This window comes from Hemiscyllium ocellatum, chromosome 8 (genome assembly GCF_020745735.1).
Source record: "Hemiscyllium ocellatum isolate sHemOce1 chromosome 8, sHemOce1.pat.X.cur, whole genome shotgun sequence".
Taxonomy (NCBI): domain Eukaryota; kingdom Metazoa; phylum Chordata; class Chondrichthyes; order Orectolobiformes; family Hemiscylliidae; genus Hemiscyllium; species Hemiscyllium ocellatum.
The window spans coordinates 81106181-81129109 of record NC_083408.1 but is presented as its reverse complement, the minus strand read 5'-3'; the positions used below and the strand labels follow the sequence as shown (position 1 = coordinate 81129109).

The window sequence follows — 22929 nt, the reverse complement described above, 5'->3', positions numbered from 1 at the left end:
GGAAGTAACAAAGAGGATTGATGAGGGCAGAGCAGTAGATATGATCTATATGGACTTCAGTAAGGCATTCGACGACGTTCCCCATGGGAGACTGATTAGCAAGGTTAGATCTCATGGAATACAGGGAGAACTAGCCATTTGGATACAGAACTGGCTCAAAGGTAGAAGACAGAGGGTGGTAATGGTAGAGGGCTGTTTTTCAGACTGGAGGCCTGTGACCAGTGGAGTGTCACAAGGATCGGTACTGGGTCCACTACTTTTTGTCATTTACATAAATGATTTGGATGCGAGCATAAGAGGTACAGTTAGTAAGTTTGCAGATGACACCAAAATTGGAAGTGTAGTGGACAGCGAAGAGGGTTACCTCAGATTACAACAGGATCTGGACCACATGGGCTAATGGGCTGAGAAGTGGTAGCTGGAGTTTAATTCAGATAAATGCGAGGTGTTGCATTTTGAGAAAGCAAATCTTCGCAGGAGTTATACACTTAATGGTAAGCTCCTAGGGAGTGTTGCTGAACAAAGAGACCTTGGAGTGCAGGTTCATAGCTCCTGGAATGTGGAGTCCCAGGTAGGTAGGATAGTGAAGCCATTAACCACTTTTAACCATTTCAAGACATCCAGCACTTCCTCCTTTGTAATATAGACGTTTTGCAAGATGTCACCATTTATTTTCCTACAATCTATATCTTCCATATCTTTTTCCACAGTAAATACTGATGCAAAATATTCATTTAGTATCTCCCCCATTTTCTATTAGAGTTATGTTGATGTGGCGTGCAAAATACTTCGTGAAAGATACAACAGATCTATTTCATCGAAGCAAATACATTACAAAGGAATGAAGGGAATTATTATACAATAAAGAACACATATGACTGTTAAATTCAATAATCAGCTTCAAAACAAGAAGTAATGATGTGAAGCTGCAGAACTGCCTTCCTCAAGCTCAATCATTAGGTCAGTATAAAAAGGCCACCAACCCTGAAACAAAAGTATACGCCAATAGCACAGATACTTTCATGATCTCCTCAAAGGTTTCCTGAATATCCCTGTCAACTCATGGGAGCATCTAACCTGTTATCGACTAAAATGGGGTTGAATTGAGACGACATTGAACACGTCCGAGATTTTATCCGGAGTATGCGAGGAGACAAATTCGAGAGGTCAGCACAAACCTCCGAGAAATTCTGCTACCTGTCCCTCCAGTCACCAGCCTCCCCACATATGACACTATCTGCAGATTATGAACTAAACTAGCCATATGGAAGCAAATCATTCTTGATCCTAAGGGACTGCCTAAGAACATATATTATCAAAGCATATATTGTATTATCATAGGAGTCATAACAACATAAAAATAGGAAACGCATTTCTGCATTCAGCGGCATGCACAGACATAGGTCATGTTTCTGTAATTATAAGCAGCTGATGCTGCCGCTGCAGTATTCAGAGACGCCTGGTTTCCCGGATCGATCATCTTCCCTGCTGCCTATTGCCCGGATGGAGTAGAGGCGCGGAAATGGCCGATTCCGGCATTAACTGGGTGGCCGAGGAGAGGAGCGGCCATTGTGCGGTTTTGATTGGCAACCATCTATATGTGTGGGGTGGTTATGTGGTAAGTTTACGTGGTTGGTGAGCAGAGTCCAGCTTGGATCGCGTTACCCTTTGCCCAGAGTCTCTGTCCTGTCCCTTTTATATCTTCATCTGTTCGGCCTTTGTAGACTCGAATCCAAGGCGAGTATCACCTCGTAACCTCCATTTTCATGGCAGGTTTTTGATTATTCGTCTCTGGTTGGCGAAATGGTTGGGAAGGGGTTTGAATTGTGTGAAGATGGGAAATCAAATAGCCCCTGGCACCTTGCATTGGGTTCAGATGTTACTTAAATGTCGCCCTGCAACATGACCGCTTCTGTTGTTCAGGCTCCAGCATATATGCAGTAACTTGCTCCTGACCACTTCTGCTGTTGTACACTTGGTCGCTTCAATCTTTGGAAAGGTTTGAAGTGTTTACAGAACAGGGCATCGCAATTTGCCCTTTATTTTGGGCCCCAATCTAATGACATGAATGAGGGAGCAGAGTGGGAGATGAGGGGTTGCGGAGGGGGGGAATGATTGAAGCGGGATGTAGGAGGGTTGGGTGGGTGTGGAGGGGAGCGGCGCGGCGGGCACTGTCAATAATTGGGCCAAAATGCAAGTTCTGATAAATCATGAAGGCAGATGGGTTAATATACCAACAATAACTTAGCAGTTGTTAATTTATTTTGATTTGTTTTCAATGACTTTTTCTCCACATTTCTTGCTGCTTTTTAGATTTTTTTGGTGTCTGTCATGTCTCGGAGAAATTGAATATAATGATGTATTATTGAAATAATTGACGTTGCGTTGTAAAACGTACCGTATAACATACCTCTAAGGCCACAAGCATTGTAAAAGTTAAACACTTCTAACTTTTTTACAAATAAAAGATCACTTATTAAGTGGAGGATTAGTATATAAGCTTTACTTGTATCTGGTTTCCGTAATTTGAAAGAAAACCACCATATTACAACGACAATGTTGTTCAGACCTTGGACAATCTGTGGAGTCCGTTATTTGCATAGGATCTTAAAAGAAAGTTAATATGGAAAATGTATTTCTTGCTCCAGAAGAATTACTGTCCGATCACAATTCATGCAAACAACCCATTAAATCATTTTGTTTCTCTGCGGAACCGATTGTAGCAGTGTGAGTGTAAAGAAGTCTACACATTTAAAAATGTTGACTACATGACAGTATTCCATTAGCTAAGCTTTACAGACTAATTTGCATCAGCTATACTGAGAAAAAACTTTGCCTTTTACTCAGGATGTTTACCATGCATATTTTCTCCTTTAGTCACTTGGCATTCCCCATAGCTGCCCTATGTGACAATCTTTATGCTACAAATAACAGGAGAGGGCAATTAAGTGAAGTGATGGAGAGGAAAAGAGACATTGGGGACTATTTGTATGCTGTGATAGAGTTTGGAACTTCTTCCTAATTCAGGGTTTCTAAATTAGTAAAAGGATAGTTTCAGCTTTACACACAAACTTCATAGTTCTTTACCTGCTACAGCTTAAAAAATGTTATGCTGCATAGTGCATCATTCCTTGATTTCTGCAATCTTTGATCAGAAGGAGATGTGGATTAGGTGAAAATTAGCAGAAGGGACTCTTGTGAGTCTGCTCCTATAAGCCAGAATGCCTTGGTTCAATCCCACCTGCTCCTGTAATAACATCTCTGAACAACTTGATAAACAAAAGTAGCAAATGTCTGGTTCACCTCATGAACAGAAAGATGACATATTTGCTTGTATTCATTTTTACAATTGTTATTTAAAACAACCTTTATTAAATTGCATTTTTCAGCATTATTAATACTTTGTGATGGATGGTTGGCATACATGCCAAAAGTTGACCTTTTTGGATGATGCGTAGAGACAAGTTCAAACATCCTAACAGTTGTGGCAACAACACATACTACTACAGTTCTGCTTTAAAGTGTATGCAATTCCATTTCTAATGAACCTTGCAGTGTGGAGGGGCCTTTTTCCTTTACTCTGCACTCAGGCTGGTGTCTGGGGTTTGCTGAGTACAATGGAGGTCTCCCTCTCCAGCAAGCTCTGAAACTTAAATCCTGGAATGCAACTCCCCTGGAGAGACAGCGCTGAACAGAACTCACTGTTAATAGGATGTGAATGTAGGTTTGCTCGTTGAGCTGGAAGGTTCATTTCCAAACATTTTGTCACCCTACTACGTAACATCTTCAGTGGGCCTCAGGTGAAGCACTACTGATAATTCCTGCTTTCTATTGAAATGTTTGGGTTTATTTGAGTTGGTGATGTCATGTCTTGTGATGTCACTTTCTGTTTTTTTCTCAGGGGGTGGAAGATGGGGTCGTACTCGATGTGTTTGTTGATAGAGTTCTGGTTGGAATGCCAGGCTTCTAGGAATTTTCATGCGGGTCTTTGTTTGGCTTCTCCTAAGATGGATGTGTTGTCTAAAGAGGAGGAAAACAACAACAAACTGCCATTCCTAGATGTCACAGTAGCGCAAACAGCCACTGGGGAACTTCAAACCTGTGTCTACAGGAAAGCAACATATACGGATTAAATATGAACTACAGAAGCAATCATTCCAATATCCATAAACTAAGCTGCATCAGAACATTATTTCAATGAGCCAACACACACTGCAGAGCAGGGGAAAATCATCTATATCGTGTATTCAAAATGAATGGGTACCCAATGAACACCGTCTGCCAATTTCTCAGCAACAAACCCAAACAAGCAGACAAAACATGACCAGAAACCCTAGCCACTCTCCCCTACATCAAAGACATCTCAGAAATGACTGACTGCCAGACTACTCAGACCTCTGGGCAGCTTAGTCCACAAACCCACCAACACACTAAAACAGCAGCTAATGAACTTGGAAGACCCTATTACAGACAATAAGCAAAACTCATGTCATTTACAAAATTCTCTGCAAGGACTGTATTAAACACTACAGAAAACTAGTCACCAGGATACAATAATACCATCCAGCCACAAAAAGACATGATCCACTCTCACTAGTATCCTTACATACAGATGAAGAAGACACCACTTTGACTGAGAGAAGCCAAACAAAAATCCGCATGAGAATTCCTAAAAGCATGGCATTCCAACTGGAACTCCATCAATAAACACATTGAGTTAGACCCCCATCTACCGCCTGCTGAGAAAAAGAACAGCAAGTGACTTCACCACAGGAAATGACATCACCAACCCAAACATTTCAATAGAAAGCAGCAATTATCAGCAGTGCATCGTCTGAAGACGTTACCTAGTAGAGTGATGAAACATCTGGAAATGAACCTTCCAGCTCAGCGAGCAAACCTACATCCAGAACCTCAAGCTTCTCAACTCTGTTTATAGCCTGACCAGCAAGTCGGAACTTATCTCCATACAATAATTGCGACTGCCATTAATGCCTGGTGATTCCCTTTCGTTGGTGGACAACGACCACCTAGTACTTACCCACTTGGGCAGTACCCCCGAGAGAGAGAGATCACACAGCTTATCCTGACCAGCAATCGCCCAGATTACCCTTCGGTTCTTGACACTGGAATTTTAGTCTACGATCTGCTGTGATCTCAGCCAGAATTGGTGTACCCAGAAGGAGCACAGATGGACTCAAATGAGTTCAAAATTACCAATGAGCTTTATTACAGAAGAAAATTCAACTTTCCCAATCCGTACAATACTTCAATGAAACTTGTACTCTATGCTGTGATATAAAAAAAATAAGAAAATTGCTGTACATCTCTATGATTCTACCGAGTGGACACAATGTAAATCTTTAACCTTGCACAATTTATAGGGTACTTGTACTTTAAGGATTGCACAACCACCCACCCCCTATGCTTAACCAACTACTCCAAAGTACGGGTATCCCAGGCCTGAAAAGAGTTCTCACAGTCTCCAAGGAACTTGCTGCTTGTCTGGTGGAGCTTCCTCTCTGCCCTGGATGTTTTGAGAGACTTCTGAAGTCACAGACAATGTCAGTGTCTTCAGCCCCAAAGTATTGGTGTCCAGAGACTCAGCGAGGAGAGTGAAAAAGAAAGAGTCTGATTCCAAAGTATCAGCCAGCTCCGCCCCTCGGGTAATTACATTTCACAAAGCATCTCTGGCGATTGCTGGGGCTGGTTTGATCTCTTCATTCGTGGAAACAAAAGGGTCGATACTGTCCCAAATTTACTTAACTGAAGTTTTGATGACTTCATGGAGCTTCCCAAACTGTTTTCATATTAGAGTCATTATTCCCATTAACTAGATAGGCTCCATTGTTCACTGTTTCAAGGATCTCTAGTATTTTTATGCTTGTCCCTTGCTACAACGTCTGGCGGATGCTGTTATGTTGGTTGAGTTTTCTTATACCTCTGACTCTCAGTCCCTAGAAAAAGGTCTGTCCTTATTCGGACAGGCCTGCGAGGAAATCCTGCCTGCAAAGATGCCAGATTGACAGTTTTTCACAAACGGCCATTTTCTTTCAGTTTTTCATTTTAAAACTGGTGATTGCCCTGAAACTGCTGCAGAAAACGTGATTGTTGACAGTAACATGGGAATTGGAATTCCTCTTGCAAAAGTGGCCTTTTGTAAACCAGTGCTGCTGTTTTAAAAGTTGGACTGGGAAGCTCTTGCGACGCATAGTTGTGTTTCTGCTTCTAAGCCAGAAGGCCTGGGTTCAAGTCTTGCCACCTCCAGAGATGTTTTGTAATTTGTTGAATCAGTCAGTTCAAACATTATCATTGTTTTATTTGGTTGTGGCTTCAGCAGCTTTTGCAGCCCGAGAGAAAAAGATTTGCACATGTGTAGGCTCAGAAGTGCCACAGCAACACACTTTTATAGGAGCCACTGACAAGAATGGGACCTCTTGGTAAAACAAAGTTGCTTTGTTGAATATATCCTGATATTAATCTGTTTATTTTGATGCTGTGTATACTATGGATGTCTTCATATAGTTTCCAATGTTTGTTTTAGTGGAAGAAATTGTCCTGGGAACAAGTGGGCTCCCAAATATTTTGTTGCCTGAATTCCTGAGAGCTCTTAACTGGAGAATCTCCAGTCCTGCTAAGAATGAAGGATAATGTTGCATAAATTGAATGTGAGGTAGTTGAGTCTTTTTTTGGAAAATATTTGTGTCGCATGGGTCATAATTTAGAAATATGGCAGCAGGAGCTTGGAGCATGTACTGGCAAATGGCCACAATACTATCTGATTGTCCACGATCAGCTATATTAGGAGAACGAGTTAAGAATTGCTTGTTAATTGTGGAAGATCAAAGCCGCACCAGGTTGTGTCCTGTGCCAAAGTAGTTCTTGGATTGAGATGCTTCTGTCGTCACAGACATAATTCCTACCCTGGAATCAAGCATAAGCATGGTGTGAAGATGTGGAAGTAGAGACTGTATCCACTGTCCTCTTCACTAGCTGCTGCTTTCAATAAGATGTACTGAGACAACTTCTGATTTCGCTTTTGCCTCTGTTATTCGATAGTGTATGTATTTTTTAAAAAAATCAATTCCTTTATGCTCTGAAGCAGGTGAACCTGGATGTTCTGGCCCAGAGATAGGGACACTACTGTGAAACAAGACCCCTCAGATAAACCAATGTGAACACTAATAGTGGAAGGATAGTTACACTGCTATAGTTATTAAATGTTTAAACTTTAGGGAACTATTAATTTTAAACTTCTAGGTAAATCCTTATTTTTAATGTCTAGTTTTAGGATTAAATTTTTTAAATGTTAGTATTTTTAATGACACTTTGTTAGTTAATATCATCACAATTTGCTCACTGAGGTGGTTTGAGAGACTGAATTGGCTTTTAAATCTCTCAGGTTTCTGGAAATTACTTCAATTAAAATGTTAAAATTCAAAAATTCTTCACTGGAGTTCAGAGTATTCGAGAAGTTTGTAGCTCAGGTTGTGGGTGAGGTTGTTGACTTGCTGAGCTAGTAAGTTTGGTCACAGATGTTTTGTCACCATTCTAAGTAACATCAGTGTGTTTCCGGTGAAGCATTGATGTTCTGTCCTGTTTGCTATTTGTGTGTGGTTCAGCTGGGTTGGTGGTTCTGTTTCTTTAGATATATGGGGTCCAACTTTACATGTTTGCTAATGGAGTTTTTGTTTGACTATGGGATTCCAGGAATTCCTGTGCATGTCTCTGTTTGATTTGACAGATACATTGTTCCAGTTGAATTTGTGTCCATCATTGTCCGTGTGTACGGATCCAAGTGATAGCTAGCTCGTTGTACCCGGTGACAATCTCACCTTCATTTCCATGTGATCTTATTTTACTGATTTAGTCTACCATGTGGAAGTTTGTTAAAGGCTTTACTAAAATCCAAGTTTAAAAAAAGTCTACTGCTCTGCCCTCATCAATCTTTTCAGCTACTTTATTTTAAAAAAACTCAATCAAGTTGGTGAAACATGAGATTTTCCTCGCACAGGTGGTCCCTGTTGTCTATATCTGATTCTTTTTTATTCTTTACTAGAACTTCAATCTTTAATCATCCATTGTTCCTAAATCTTACCAGTATTACCTTTCACTCTGACAGGAACATAATGCTTCTGTACTCTCATTTTCACCCTTTTGAAATGGGTAACTGGAGAGAATACATTCCCACTCACCAGATGACACCGATTTTTATACTAATTTGCAAAGAAGCAAATGTGGTATGTGAGAAATATTTTTTACACAGCAAGCGCTTAGCGCATTCCAAATGCTAGGTGGAAATGTGGCAGAGACAGGATCATTCAAGTGATTAAGGATGACATTAGATGATCATTTGAATAGGAAAAATGTGTATATTACTGGAGGAAGAGGCAGAAGAATGGCATTGAGTCACAATGCTTATTCAGACAGCTGGTGCAGATGTGAATGGTCAAAGGCTTTCTGCATCACAACAACAGTTCTGTGATTGTCCATGGTATAAAGAATTGCCAGTGTTTGTTGATGAATGGGATGCCAATCGAGTGGGGTGTTTTGTCATGTGTGCTGTTTTTAGAACTGCATTCATCCAGTGAGCTGGAGTGTGTTCTATCAGCATGCCTAACTTGTGCCTTAGATGTGGACAGGAGGTCAGCAACTCCCTGCAGAAATCCCAATATATAATTTGACCTGGGCAAAAATATTTTTGCCAGTGATGTTCTAGATTCATATTGTACTTTTTAATGAAAGCAACAAATGCCACGTAGAAAGGCAATAATGTTGGAACTTGATATGGCAGAAGATTGCTTTTGACTGGAAAGTTATGAAAAATTGGCCTCTTTCAATTTTCATTCCCTAAAAGGGGTAACTTAAATTGAGATTTAGTACATTAGATCATTGTGGCCCTTTTGCGAACCACAACACTTTAAATGGCAGTCTGGCCTTGCATACCAAAAATAGTGCGCGAGCGAGGATATCACCATCTGAACCCTCACTTTGTTGCCAACCAAAACAACCGTGCATTTTCTATTGGTTGCTTTCTCCTTCTTTCCCTTCCCCGGCCATTGTTATTTTTCGAGCAGACTTTTCGAAACTGAAAGTGTACCATGAATGTTAGATGACTGAAGAAAGTGATGGTGACGTACCAATGAGCACACCACAGGCCTAATAATTTAAAACTCCAACGGCTACCACGGCAGCACGTGCGGGCTCCGTCACCGTAGTGACGTCCCACGAGCGACTGTGCGGCCGGTATGTGATTGGCTCGGGTACTGAAAGGGAACGAGCTGAGGGTGCTGATTGGCCAGGCGCTGTACTGCGAGGTAGCCGCATGTGATTGGGTGTGAGTGTCACGGAGACAGGCGTCGAGAGTGGGACGAGGGGAAAAAACGACGCCGGAAGGTTGACTTGAGGGAAAATGGCTGAATCCCAGTATTGGTCACGGAGAATACAAGAAAACCACCACCACGCGGTTTTTAACGACGGATTTCTTTATGTGTGGGGTGGCTACGTGGTAAGTGCCATTTTACTGATCCAGTAAAGCCGTGTTTGCGCCTTGAGAAAGCGCGGGACTGTTCAACGCCCAGTATTTTACAACTAATGTTCCAATATATTTCGATATAATCTAATACTGGATAAAACATTCTTGCAGTTGGTCAGATAGTTGGAACCTTAAAATCGGGGTTGTCGGGTTACACATGACAAAATTGTTAAATTGCCACGCTATTAAGATACATGGATCTTATTTTGTACCACCTGCTCTTGGAAGAACTGAAACTAACAACTATCGTGTGTTGTTTGATCTAGGTCCCCGATTTTGGGAAATGTGTGATGCCACCATCCTGACCTAATTAAATTTCTGTTCTCAGTCGTCATGTTGGGTGAATTATTAAATGAGGCATATCAGATTGTGAACCATCGCGGACCTCTGCTAGAAGTAGTGTGTTTTGCAGAAGATTGGTTTGTCGATGAGGGAGTGATAAATAAAAGACGGAAAAAAATCAATTAGCAAGTTTCATTTCAGGATCATTTTGGCAATACTTTACATATGATGAGTTGTAAATTTAAGTTCCTTCAGGATCTTATTACTTGAGTCACTAGTAAATACCAAATATCTTAAGGTGAATGATATAATACTCTATTGAGTCAGAAGAAAATAGATTCTGGTGTGTTTAGCAAGTTTTCAGGCTTGTTGAAATAGTTAATGCAGTTGAGCCTCTTTGTGATGTCATGAAAGGTGAGTTGTTACAATTACATTGTAGAGTAATGTAAATACCATAATGATTTTGTTTCATGTAAATTTAGCATTGCTAATACATGCAGTTCTTGGATAATATTGATTGAATAGTGAAAGGGCACTCATTAACATAACACCTTTCACAGCCTCAGCACAAACTGAAGTGCTTTACGGCTGGTGCAGTATTAGGTGAGTGAGGAAGGTAGAGGAATCCTGCAGTCAGGAATAGAGGAACCTCAGCTGTTGACCTTGTCTAACAAGTATGAGGTACTTGTTCCCTGTGTGGGTGAGCAAGAGAGCTGCAGGGATGAAGAGCCAACTAACCACTGCAGCATGGTATGGGAGGTCATTCAAGAGGGGGGAGCAAAAAGACAAGTGGCAGTTTTAGCAGACTCTACAATTAGATGAATGGATAGTAAACTTTTTTAAGCAGATCGATAGCCATGCATGGTGAGTCTGGTGCCAGGATAAGTGATATCTTTGACTGGAGAGGGAGGATCCAGTTATTGTACTATACTACTTGGCAAGACTAGGAAAGTGAACCTGTTTGGGAATTATCGGGTGCTAGGAGCCAAATTAAAGAACAGGTACTCAAAGGTTATAATCTCTTGATTACTGCCTGAGCCATGTGCAAATTGACACCAGGATAGAAGAATAAGGGAAGTAAATATGTGGCTAAAAGAGTAGTGTGGGTAAGAGGGGTTCCTTTTTCTTGGGGCGCTGGCATTAGTATTGGAACAGGAGGGATCTATATGTCTCACCTGAACCAAGCTGAGACCAATGTTCAAGCAAAAAAGGGGTAAATATGCTGGTCAACAGGACTTTAAACTAGAAGTGGAGAAGAGAAGGCTAAAACTCTTGTCTTCTCTTATGGTCTTATGATGGAAGTGAATATACTATAGAAATTAGCTTTTTTTTAAAAGAAATCTTTGTCAACTTGCCAAAGAATTTGAAAATATGACAGTTATCACCATAAAAAACTTATGTTTATTCTTGTAACCATTAGTTATGTTTGAATAAAGCTGTCATTTATTCAAAGATTAATTAGACATTTTGTCACTTAGTTGATAATCTATCTTGTCCCTGATTTTTTTAAACATTTTAACTGTTGGCATAGGGTTGGCAACCTTCCAGAGCAAATTTGTGGACCTGCAATATATGCTTCATTGCATATCTGATTGTCCTTGCTCAGCCTAAAGAAAGTCTTCTAAGCTAGAAGCCACTCATTGAGAACCATATGACCATAAGAAATAGGAGCAGAAGTAGCTATTTGGCTCCTCATAGAACACAGAACAATACAGCAAAGGAACCACTCCCTTCAACTCACCATGTCTGCATCATTCACATAGCCATGCAAAACTAGTCCCTTGAGCCAATCAGTAGCATCATGGCTGGTCTGACCATTTTCATCTCCACTTTGCTGCCTTCGTACTGGGATCAGTCTAGTGAATCTTCTCTAAACTGTCTCTAATGAAATACCTCCTCTTAAATAAGGGAATCAAGATTTGCTCACAGTACTCCAGATGTGGTCTCACCAGTTTTTTGTGTAGTAGTGTTAAGATTTCCCTAATCTTATATTCTAACCCCCTTGAAATAGGGGCCAACATTCTATTAGTCTTCCTGTTTACCTGCTGAATCTGTGTACCAGTTTTCTGTTTTTTACACAAGTACCCCAAAGTGCCTGTGTGTTGCAGCTTTTTGCAGTTGCTCCCCATTTCAGTAATACTGTTGTTTTGTTTTCCCTTCCAAATTGAACAACTTTGCATTTTCTCATATTATACTCCATTTCCTAACTTTTTCACAACTTCCTGAACCTAAAAATATCTCTGAAAATTTGTTTGTATCCCTCTTGCAACCTGACTTTCCACGTTCTTGTGTCATCAATAAATTTGGCTTCATAACATTTGCTTTATTCCTCCAAGTCATTTATGCCTGTGGACCCCCACCAAGCCTGGGTCACCAACCTTCTCTCTCTCGTGCTCTCTTGCTCTCTTTTTTTTTAATGGCTGAACAGTGCAAACCATTGTTTTTGCGGAGTCCAGTATACAGTACTTCATCTATGGCTTAAAGTTACATTACAACAAGATGTAAGGAGACATATTCATGTTGATTTGAACTTTCAAAGTAGCACTTGGAATGGGCATGGCTGATTACATCTTAATGAGTTACATGCCACAAGATCTAACTGCTCATGGGTGCAACAGAGCTAACATTCCAACCTTTTATCACAAAATTGTTAGCTTCAAATGTTAACTCTGTTTCTCTTTTTAGACCTGAGTATTTCCTGTTGTAGAAATATGACTTTTGTAATTTTTTTTGACAACATTTCAGAGAATGGGGCAGCACTGTGGGGTGGTCTGGTGGATCAGTGGCTAGCTCTGCTGCGTCACAACGCCGAGGACATGAGTTTGATTCTCCCCTCTGGTGACTGTGCAAAGTCCACACAGACAGACCTTGCCCCCATGTCTACATAGGCTTATTCCAGATGCTCCAAAGATGTGCAAACTAGGTGGATTGGCCATGCTAAATTACCCCGTAGTTCCAGAGATGTGCAGGTTAGGTGTATAGCCATGAGAAATGGAGGGTTACAGGGATAGGGTGAGGGGATTGGTCTGGTGGGATACTCTTCAGAGACTGTGTGGATGGGTTGGGCCAAATGGCCTGTTTTCATATTGTAGGTGTTGAAATTTTTTTTAATCTGAAAATAAAAGTTTCCACTTATTACCACAAATGAGTTGACATCTTTTGTTATTTTAAGACAGGTAAAATTAAAAAGTCCAAGAAAAGATTGACAATGTTAGCATTGGACTGCCAACCTTCCAGGATTGTTCACGAATTAGAGATTAATCTCATGAACAGAGGAGTTTTCTGAATCTGCAACATATGCATTCATTAAGCATCTGTCTGATTGTCCTTGCTCAGCCTAAACATATGTTTCTCTACTCAAGTAGAAGGGGTTCTTATCAGTTACAATAGTTTTTAAAAAAATAAATTGTGATTCTTTAGGAATTTTAATAACTGGAACTAAACAATGCATTTTGAGTGAATGAATAAAGTGTTGTTCTAAAAAGATTGTCAAAAGATGTAATATTAGAACTAATAGAATATTTATTATATATACTTATATATATTTAACACTTTCTGAATATCTCCGAAAAGAATATCCATAAACATTTAAGTTTTAGAACTTAAAGCCTATGTGTGTGAAATATCATTTGAGTGGGAAAACATTTCTGTAGGAAACATTTTGAGGATTTCTAGAACAGGACATTCATGAGGAATACTTATAAGAAGAATATTATCAAGCTGGAGAGGATTCAGAAGAGGTGTGATATGTGTGTGGTGGTGCCCCGCACCCCTGTTCTATATCTGTCAGCCAGGTCCCCTGATTCGACCAGTTCCACAGCTACAAACAATGCACTCGCTGTATGAGGTCCACCTGGCAGACCTCTCTACGACCATGACATCACTCCCTCTCTAAGCCAGACGATTTAGGCTGGTTCTTCATTTTTCAATTCATCTATAGCTCCTTTGAGGCATTTTAGCACCAGGTCAGGTTTTTTGAACTCTGCCTCTAATACATGCACAGTAGCTTGCCTCTTGCACCTGGAACACCTCAGAAGAAGTTAATTGTCTTCTTCAGGCAGCAAAGATATCCGTCGCGTCCTTCTCAGATTCTAAGGCACCTTAAACGCTTGACAGAGAGGAAGAGCACATGGCTTCCAGAACAGTTGGAAAGGCTGTTGAGGAGCTGGGTCGAGAGTGTCTGTCGATTTTGATCTCCAGCATCTGCAGTCCTTACTTTCTCCCTGTTGAGGAACTGGGCTCATTTTGCTTCCACAGGTTGTGACTTTGCAGCTTTCATTTTGTTCAAATGCTTGTTCAGGGCTATCCACCTACCTGAACTTCATACGTCACTGGACCTGACCTCATGCTGATCATGTCTCTTACCCACACATGGCCATTCATCTGGTTCCTTCACCAAATTTGGGTCCCCTGAAGTAAAATGTCTCTGTCTGACTTAGTGGGTTCTTGTGCCCAGCATTGGGTGTGCCATCTTCCTCATGCCTGTCTGGAAGATCAGAATTAACCTGATGCAGTATCTTCTCCTCATTAGCAACGTTAGAGCTATCCCTGTCGTTGCATGAGGGGTAGTCCTATTTCAAATAGGAACCAGGACCGTTTGGTATCTCATGAAGCTTTAGGCTGTTTCTTTAAGCCTGCCTTTAAAGTTTGGACTGTTCTTTCTACCAGACCATTTCACTTTAGGAAATACTCATATTCCCTGCTGGTAAATGATAGCCCATTATCTGTGACCAACTGTTAGGGGAGTCCATATATTGTAAAAGATACATGCAGTTTTTCTATCATTCCCATGTTTGATGAATGAACTCTGTGCACATCTAGCCACTTTCAGTGTGTGTCCACAATGTCTAAGAACACGGAGTCCATGAAAGAACCTACGCAGTCCACATTTGACTGAGTCTGGGGTTTACCTGGTCGTTCCTATGAACCTTTGGCGGAGCTACTGGCAATAATTTTTGTCATTGTTAGCTCTCTGGGCACTGCTCCATCAACACGGCTGTTTCTGTATCTAATCCCGGGCACCAGACATACTATTTCGCCAACATCTTAATTTTCAAACACCTGAACGTCCTTTTGTAGAGTATCTGATGGCAATCTTTCCATGAGATAAGTCACACCTATTCCCCATAAAATGCCAATCTGTACTGTGATCTAGTCTGGCCTGGCCCAATTTCTGGTTGTGACAGCCCTTTGGTTTTTTTCCGCCCTACCTTCACTACCAGCTGTTTCAGTTTTGCCAGGATCAGACCTTTCTGCATCCAATGTCTGATATTGTCAGCTGTGTCTGGAAGCATGTCTAAAAAATTTAGAAGCATTATGGACTCTTCCAATGGCGGTACCACAAGTTGTGCATCAGCCAGGAGGAGATGGCTCAATGCATTTACATTTGCTACTTGGCCTCCCAACTGTGTTCCTACTTGTAATTATACACACTTAGAATTCTGTGATGGACTCAAATTCTACCTGAAGTTATGGGTGGTACTGCCTTGTCCTCTTCAAGTAGAGATAGAGGTTTGTAATCTGTTATCATTACTTTGTCCCCACACTATTGCCTCTCAGTGGTAGTGCTTATATTTCCCCAGCAACCTTGTCGTGTGTGTGCAGGTGTCGCAAAAAGTGTGTAAATCTTTATTTATATTCCACCACCAGGAAGAAAGGGGACACCCGAGTGGCCAATGACCAGCAGTGCCGTTCACTCCTGTTTTATATCTGTCAGCCGTAAAGATATTGGTGGAACTTTCTGACTCCAAATGTGAACGCCAAACCTTCCTTCTCTATCTAGGTGTTTTTACACTCCGTATTAGACGAAGTTCTGGACGCATACACTCAATTGAGCGTTCCTCTCCATTGGGCCTCCTATCAACTAACGCCACCCTGGTGCAGTATGGGGAGGCATTGCATGTCAATAGTAGATCTTGTTTGTTTCTTCATTGCTCTCAGGGTTATGGCCTGGTTACGGGACCATTTCTAAGGTTGACCCTCCTTTAAGAATTGATAAACATGTGCCAGGTTGGAGGGCAAGTTATGTATGAACTTTCCATAATTCAGCAGCCCAAGACTTAATCTTCAGTAGATGGGAGTCGGTGCACCTTTGATCACCCTCACTTCATCTTCTAACTGGGTACCCGTTCTTGACGGCTCTGTAGCCCAAATCGGTCATTTGGGAACATCCGGAACACACTTTTTTTTCCTCTCTAAGACGTAAGCCCACTTAGGAGGAACAACTAAGGACTATGTCTGAATTATCTAAGTGCTCTTTATTGGTCTTTCCTGTTATTAGCATGTCATCAAGTTAAATGGCCTCTAGGGTAAACCTTGTAAAATATCCTCCATCACCCGCTAAAAAATTGCACAGGCTAACAATACCTGAAAGGGAACCTTGTATGTTAGTACTAATCCTCATGAGCATTTATTGTAGCATACCTCTGGGAATCCTCATCTCACCATAATTGCAAGTACGCATAACTCATGTCTAGCTTCATGAAGGACAGCCCCCTTGTCAGCTTTGTGTGTAAATCCTCTATGCAAGGGATTGGGTATTTTTCCAGCTGTGAAAAGTGGCTTACCGTTTGTTTAAAATCCCTACATTCTGCAAACTGACTGATTTGATGGTTCCTTCACTTTCTAGTTGTCTGATTTCTACCTCTACTTTTTTGCATGTAGGCAAATGGCAATGGGCAGGCCTTGCAGACTCATGGAATTGCTTCATGGAATTGCTTCAAGGTGGGCTTGGCATCTTTGATAGTCTCTCTAGGTCCTCCTGAAGAACCTCTGGGTATTTAATTAGGACTTCACTCAGGCAGCCATTGTCTCAACACGTTTTGACTAGAAAATCTAGGTGAATCATTCTTCTCCCCCACTAGGAAAACACCCATGTGGTGAATCTTTCTTAACCGTTTCGCTGCATCAAGCTTGGGCCCAAACCTTTAACTGCAATGGTAACTGAACCAGCTGCTTATGAGATTAGAATTGAAATTGTACCCTTAATTTATAAGGATTCCCCAGTATAGGTTCTTAGTCTATCCGAGGTCTTAGGAAAACTCGAGGGTTGTAGTGTAGAGCGAAGTTTGGTAAAGACTGCTTCTGCAGTCACTGTTACAGCTGCACTGGTGTGAACCTCCCTTAGAACCAGGTGACCATTTAGCCAGGCATTTATTTTGATAGGTTCTGGTTTGGATGTGGCTAAGCAAGTTAACTGTTCCAAACCAGATGTAGGTGGACTTTCCAGGTAGTACACACTGCTGGATACCGGTTAGTGAGTTCTCGTACTTGATTGCTCTCTCAAGTCCACATATCAGCAGCAATTACAATGGCTTGCTGGCCCAGATAATGGGGAAAATTTTAACCATTTGGCTGAGGCTTGGCTTTTCTTGGGGTTTTGCTATGGGCTGACCTAGAATTCCTCTGTTCAGGATACATCCCAAGTGAGGCTATGCAATTGCCTTCATTCAAATGGTCTTCCCCAAGCTGTTTCAGACTGGAGACGGTGTCCATATACATCTGAATACAATGCAACTTATATGCTCTACTTATTGCATTTTAAAATGATAACGCCAGTTGTGGTTCCTGTTTGAAATCTGGTTGGGCGTCAGCTAGCAGGCGCTTTTGCATAGTTACATCATTAATTCCACATGCCAAATGGTGTCTCAGCATCGCATTAAGAGGGGAACAGCATGGTGCTCAGCAGTTAGTGCTGCTGCCTTACGGTGTCAGTCACCTGGGCTCCATTCCACCCTCAGGTGACTGGCTGCATGGAGGTTGCACGGTCGGTGTCTGCATGGGTTTCCTCCGGGTGTTCTGGTTTTCTCCCAGAGATGTGCATGTTAGGTGGATTGGCCATGCTAAATAGCCCATAGTGTCCAGGGATGTGTGAGCTAGGTGGATTAGCCTTGGCAAGTGCAGTGTTACAGGGATAGGGTTGGGGAATGGGGTGCTCTTAGGAGTGCCAGTATGGACTTGATGGGCTAAATGGTTTGCTTTCATACTATAGGGATTCAACGATTCTAAGGGTTAAACCAAAGTCACTTGCCTTCACCACTTGCCTTAACCTAGTCAAAAATCCTGATACTGATTGCCCTGGTTCTCAAATTACCAAGTAAAATCGATAGCATCTCAATTAGAAGAGGGTTGAAGTTGTATTTCTTGACTAAATTAGTCAGTGTTTGAAAGATTTTAGTATCTGGTGCCTGAGGCAAAACTAATCTTCTAATAACTGCAGGTCTACAAGCTGTCAGGAGAATTACTCATTGTTTTATCATTGGGGTAGGTGAAAAATCAATGCATTCTTTCCACATACTGGGCCCAGTCTTTGTCAAAATAGAATGAGTCAAGCTTCCCAAATTACACATGTTGCCAGAAATACTTGCCGCAGCTCAAAGACTACTGTTGTGAGTGAATTTCTTTAAGAGTGTATTTTTCTCTTGCTGCCAATGAAATAATTACAGGGTCGAATATCTCATTTCCTTGTTTACACACAAAGTCCACGATGCTGAGAGCAAACAGAATAAATGACACTTGTTCTTATATCAGCCAGGGCTCCCTGATGGGGGCTTTAATCTGGTCCAGTCTGGGAATTCTTATTCTGAGGTCCACCTTTATAACAATCACTGTACCTCCCACTTTCCTTCATTACTCAATGAAGAATCGTTTATGAAGCTTTATCTAGTTACTTCCTGTTAAGAGGTTTGACAAGAATAATGCTGTTGATGTGAAATGCGTGAACTTGTCTGATGTTTGACAAAGTGCCGTACAACAGAATTGAGGTAATTGTATAAAACAAGACAGTAGATTTGTAGTTAGAATATTGACTATGTATGGGAAACCGAATAATAGTCAATGGATATTATTTGAGCTTGATGAAGGGTGTAGTGGAGTTCCAAGAAGGTTGGTATTGGGACCTTTGTTTTCCTGATGGTATGTAAATAATCTGGATCTCTGTGTGCTGGGGACAACTTCAAAGTTTCCAGATGACTAGTTGTCAGTGACATCTTATAGAAAAGATGTGAATGCATTGGAGAGAGTGCAGAAGATTTACAAGAATGTTTGCAGGAATGAGAAACTTCAGTTACATAGAAATTAGGACTGCTTTCCTTGGAGAGAAGACAACTGAGGTGCGGTAAGAAAAAAAGTTTTTTCACAGAGCGAATGGTTAGGTTTGGAAGTGAGGCATTAAAGAGGACTTTGGATGATTATTTGGGTGGAAATCATGTTGAAGAGAATGAAGGAAAAGCATGAGATTGACTCTGTGTAATAGGGCTTGTTTGAAAAGCCACTGTGGCCATGAAGGCAGAATGGCTACCTTCAATAATTCTGTGATTCGGTCAGTTTGTTTATGATATTTTGTAATGCTCATATGTTGATTTTCTTTCATCTCTCCAACTATTCTTTAAACTTAAGATAATCCTTTAAAACATTGAAAGATGTTTCATTTTTGCGTTTTGAGCATTACTTGATTCTGGTATCTAATGGTAATCATGTGATAAGAATCTTTGAATGCCACCTTTTATCAGTTGGATGCTTCAGATTTTATGATTCCAATAACTTTGTAGTTATACAGTCATACAGCATGGAAACAGACCTGACAGTCCAACTTGTCCATGCTGATTAGGCATCCCAATCTGATCATTTGACCCATAGCTCTTTTCAACACCATATATCTATCCAGATGCCTTTTTTAAATGTTGTAATTGTATCCACTTGCTCTGGCATCTCATTTCATATGTACACCAACCTTTTTTTTTGCGTTTAAAAAAAATACAGCCCCTTCAAATCCCTTTAAATCTCTCCCTTCTCACTTTTATCCTATGCCGTCTAGTTCTGGACTCACCACCCCACCCCCCCCCCCCCCCCACCTCAGGGAAAAGACCTTGGTCTATTCACCCTATCAATGCCCTTCAAGATTTAATAAACCTCTAAAAGCAGCCTCAATGCTCTGGGGGAAAAGCCTGTTCAGCATATCTCTATAGCTCAAACCCATCAGTCCTTTGAAATCTTTTCTGAACCCATTCAAGTTTAACAACAATGTTCTTATAGCAGAGTGACCAAAATTGTATGCAGTACTCCAAATTTGGACTTACTAATGTCCTGTATGGCCACAACATGACATCCCAATTCCTGTACTCAAATGTTTTACCCATGAAAGCAAGCATGCCAAATACCACCTTGACTACTCAACCCGCAACTCCACACTGTAGGAACGATGCCCTTGCACCCCTCGGTCTCTTTTGTTCAGTAATGCTAACCAGGGTCCTATCATTAAGTGTAAAAATCCCGTCCCTGGTTTGCCTTACCAAAGTGCATCACCTCACATTTATCTCCATTAAATTCCATCAGTCACTCCTTGGACCATTGGCTCATCTAACCAAAGTCCTGTTGTACTGTTAGATAATCTTCACTGTCCACTAGAACATCTATTTTGGTTTGTCTGCAAACTTGCTAGCTGTACCTTCTATATTCACATCCAAAACTTTGAAATACTTGACAAAAGGCAGTCGACCCAGCACTGATCCTTGTGGCACTCCACTCGCCACATTGTACACTCTGATAAACAACCCTCCACTATTGCCCCCTCTGTCCTACCGTCAAACCAATTTTCTATCCATTTGGATCCCCCAAGAGCTATGTCATCTAACCTTATTAGCCAGCCTACCATGCGGAACCTTGTTGAACGCTTTGCTGAAGTCCATATGGACATTGTCTATCGCTTTGCCTGTTTCAGTCTTCTTGGTCACCTCTTCAAAAATCTCAATCAAGCTAGTGAGACACTATTTAGCATGTACAAAGCCATGCTGACTATCCCTAATTGGTCCTTGCCTTTCTAAATGCATGTAAAAACGACCCCCTCAGAATTCCCTGCAACAACTTACCCTACACTGATGTCCGGCTCACCAGTTTATAGTTCCCTGGCTTTTCCTTACATTATAAATAATGGAATCACATTAGCCAACCTCCAGTTTTCTGGTAGCTCACCCATGGCTATCAACACAAATGTTTCAGCAAGAGGCCCAACAATCTCTTCCCAAGCTTGCCACAAAGTTCTGGGATCCCCTGATCAGGTCCTGGGATTTAACTACCTTTTTATGCATTTTAAGACCTCCAGCACCATTTTTTTTTGTAATGTGAACTCTTTTGAGATATCACTATTTATTTCGCCAGGTTCCCTAGCTTCCATGTCTTCCACAGTAAATACAGATGCAAAATATTTGCTTCGTATCCCATCCATGTCCCGTGATTCCACACATTGATGGCCAACTGATCTTTAAGGGGTCCTATTTTCTCCCCAGTTGCTAACTTGCCCTTAATGTATTACTAGAATCTCTTGAATTAGCTTTATTGTCACACTTGCTCAAAAAAGTACAATGAAAAGTTTACAGCTGCTGTGTTAGTGTCATCTTTGGTACAAAGGTCCCTCGGTACAGATACTCAAGATTAAATTCTTAGAAAACAAAAAAAATTAGAAAAGTAAAGAAATAAATAATCTGACATTATAATCATACTTTTATTTTTCTAAATTATTTCTAAGAACTTCAGAATAGCAATCTTTCTGACCCCATTCATGCCGGCACCTAGCCTCAAGAGAGAGCTCCACTGACTTGCCATCACCTGCACCAGATCCACCAACGTAGGCGTCGCCCGGCTTTGGACATTATATCTTTTTGCTATTGAACCAAACTGTCCCTGCAATCAAGACACCCTGGCGCTGCTGCAAGGCTGTTGCTAGGCCACGAGTCCCACTTCAGCTTCAGTCGGCATCACAATCTTGAAGAGTCTGTTGCTACTGGTGCCGCCATTCCTGATCGGTGGAGGAGCTTTGCTGTCACTGTCCCTGAATACCAGGGGTTACATCTTACTGCTGTTGCTGATCCTGTTGGCTCCAGTGTTGGGAGAACGGACACGCTGCTGTTGCCATTCATCCTGAACTTTAGATTCTCCTTAACGCTATCTCATTCTCTTTTTGCCCTTCTGATTTCCTTCTTAAGTATACTGCTACTGCTCTTCTACTATCATAGGGATTCACTTGATTCCAGCTGTCTTTTCCTGAAATATGCCTCCTTTTTCTTGATCAACACCTCATTTCTCTCATCACCCAGCATTCCCTACATCTACCAGCCCTGTCTTTCACTCTAATAGGAACATGCTATCTCATTCTTAAAGGTTTCCCACTTCGCATCAGTCCCTTTTACCTGCAAATCGATTCCCCTACAACTTTTGAAACTCTTCTTTAATATGATAAAAATTGGCCTTTCTCTGGTTTAGAACTTTAACTTTTTGATCCATTCCATCCTTTTCCATAACTATGTTAGGACTAATAGAATTGTGATCACTTACCCCACATTGTTCCCCAAGTTTCACCTCAGTCACTTGCCCTCCCTTATTTACCAAGAAAAGATCAAGTATTGCTCCATCTCTAGTAGGTGCATATTATGTGTTATGAGCCACCATACCATGGTGCCTGTATTGATGACAGAAGTCTTAGATAAGTAAAAATTAAGGTAGAGTTCATCTCAGATCAGTTGGGGGAAGTTGATTTGAGGAAGACCTTCACATTGACAAGATCTCCATGTCAGGATAAGACCTGGAGCTGGAAATGTGTTGCCGGAAAAGCGCAGCAAATCAGGCAGCATCCAAGGAGCAGGAGAATCGACGTTTCGGGCATGAGCCCTTCTTCAGGAATGAGGAACACATTTTATCTCCGATCTCCAGCATCTGCAGTCCTCAGTTTCTTGTATAAGACCTGGAGACTGCCATGCCAGGCCGAGACTGCATTATTTGGGTAGATGCTTCCTCTAAGCTTGGTCCGGCCAGGAGAAGATGCCTTTAAGTTTTCTTTTCATTTTTTGAACTTGGCAAATGATTCCTCCACTTAATTCTTTTAAGAGCAAATTTTGTTGCATCTTTCATCTCCAGATTTTGGATGATTAATGCAAATATTGCAAAATTGATTTTGCTGTATTTGAAAAAGTCTACAGGAAGGTGTATGATGTTTTATTTTCTCTTTCAGACATATGAAAATAATGAAGTTTACTTGCCAAATGATGAAATCTGGGTTTATGAAATAGAAAGTGGTGTATGGTAAGTAATATTTTACTGCTGACAAAACTGTAACCTTGGAA

At 41.1% G+C, this 22929-nt stretch overlaps 1 protein-coding gene across 2 annotated transcripts in view; it reads left to right on the top strand.

Annotated features, from left to right (window-relative positions):
- The first annotated feature begins 1455 nt into the window (after positions 1 to 1455).
- Positions 1456 to 22929, top strand: part of LOC132818350 (kelch domain-containing protein 1) — an 89588-nt gene continuing 68114 nt past the window's right edge. For both annotated transcript variants that reach the window (XM_060829293.1, XM_060829292.1), the window contains exons 1-2: positions 1456 to 1618; positions 22818 to 22888. In XM_060829293.1, coding sequence (XP_060685276.1) covers positions 1523 to 1618; positions 22818 to 22888 — 167 coding nt within the window. In that variant the 5' untranslated portion in view covers positions 1456 to 1522. The remainder of the gene's footprint in view (positions 1619 to 22817; positions 22889 to 22929) is intronic.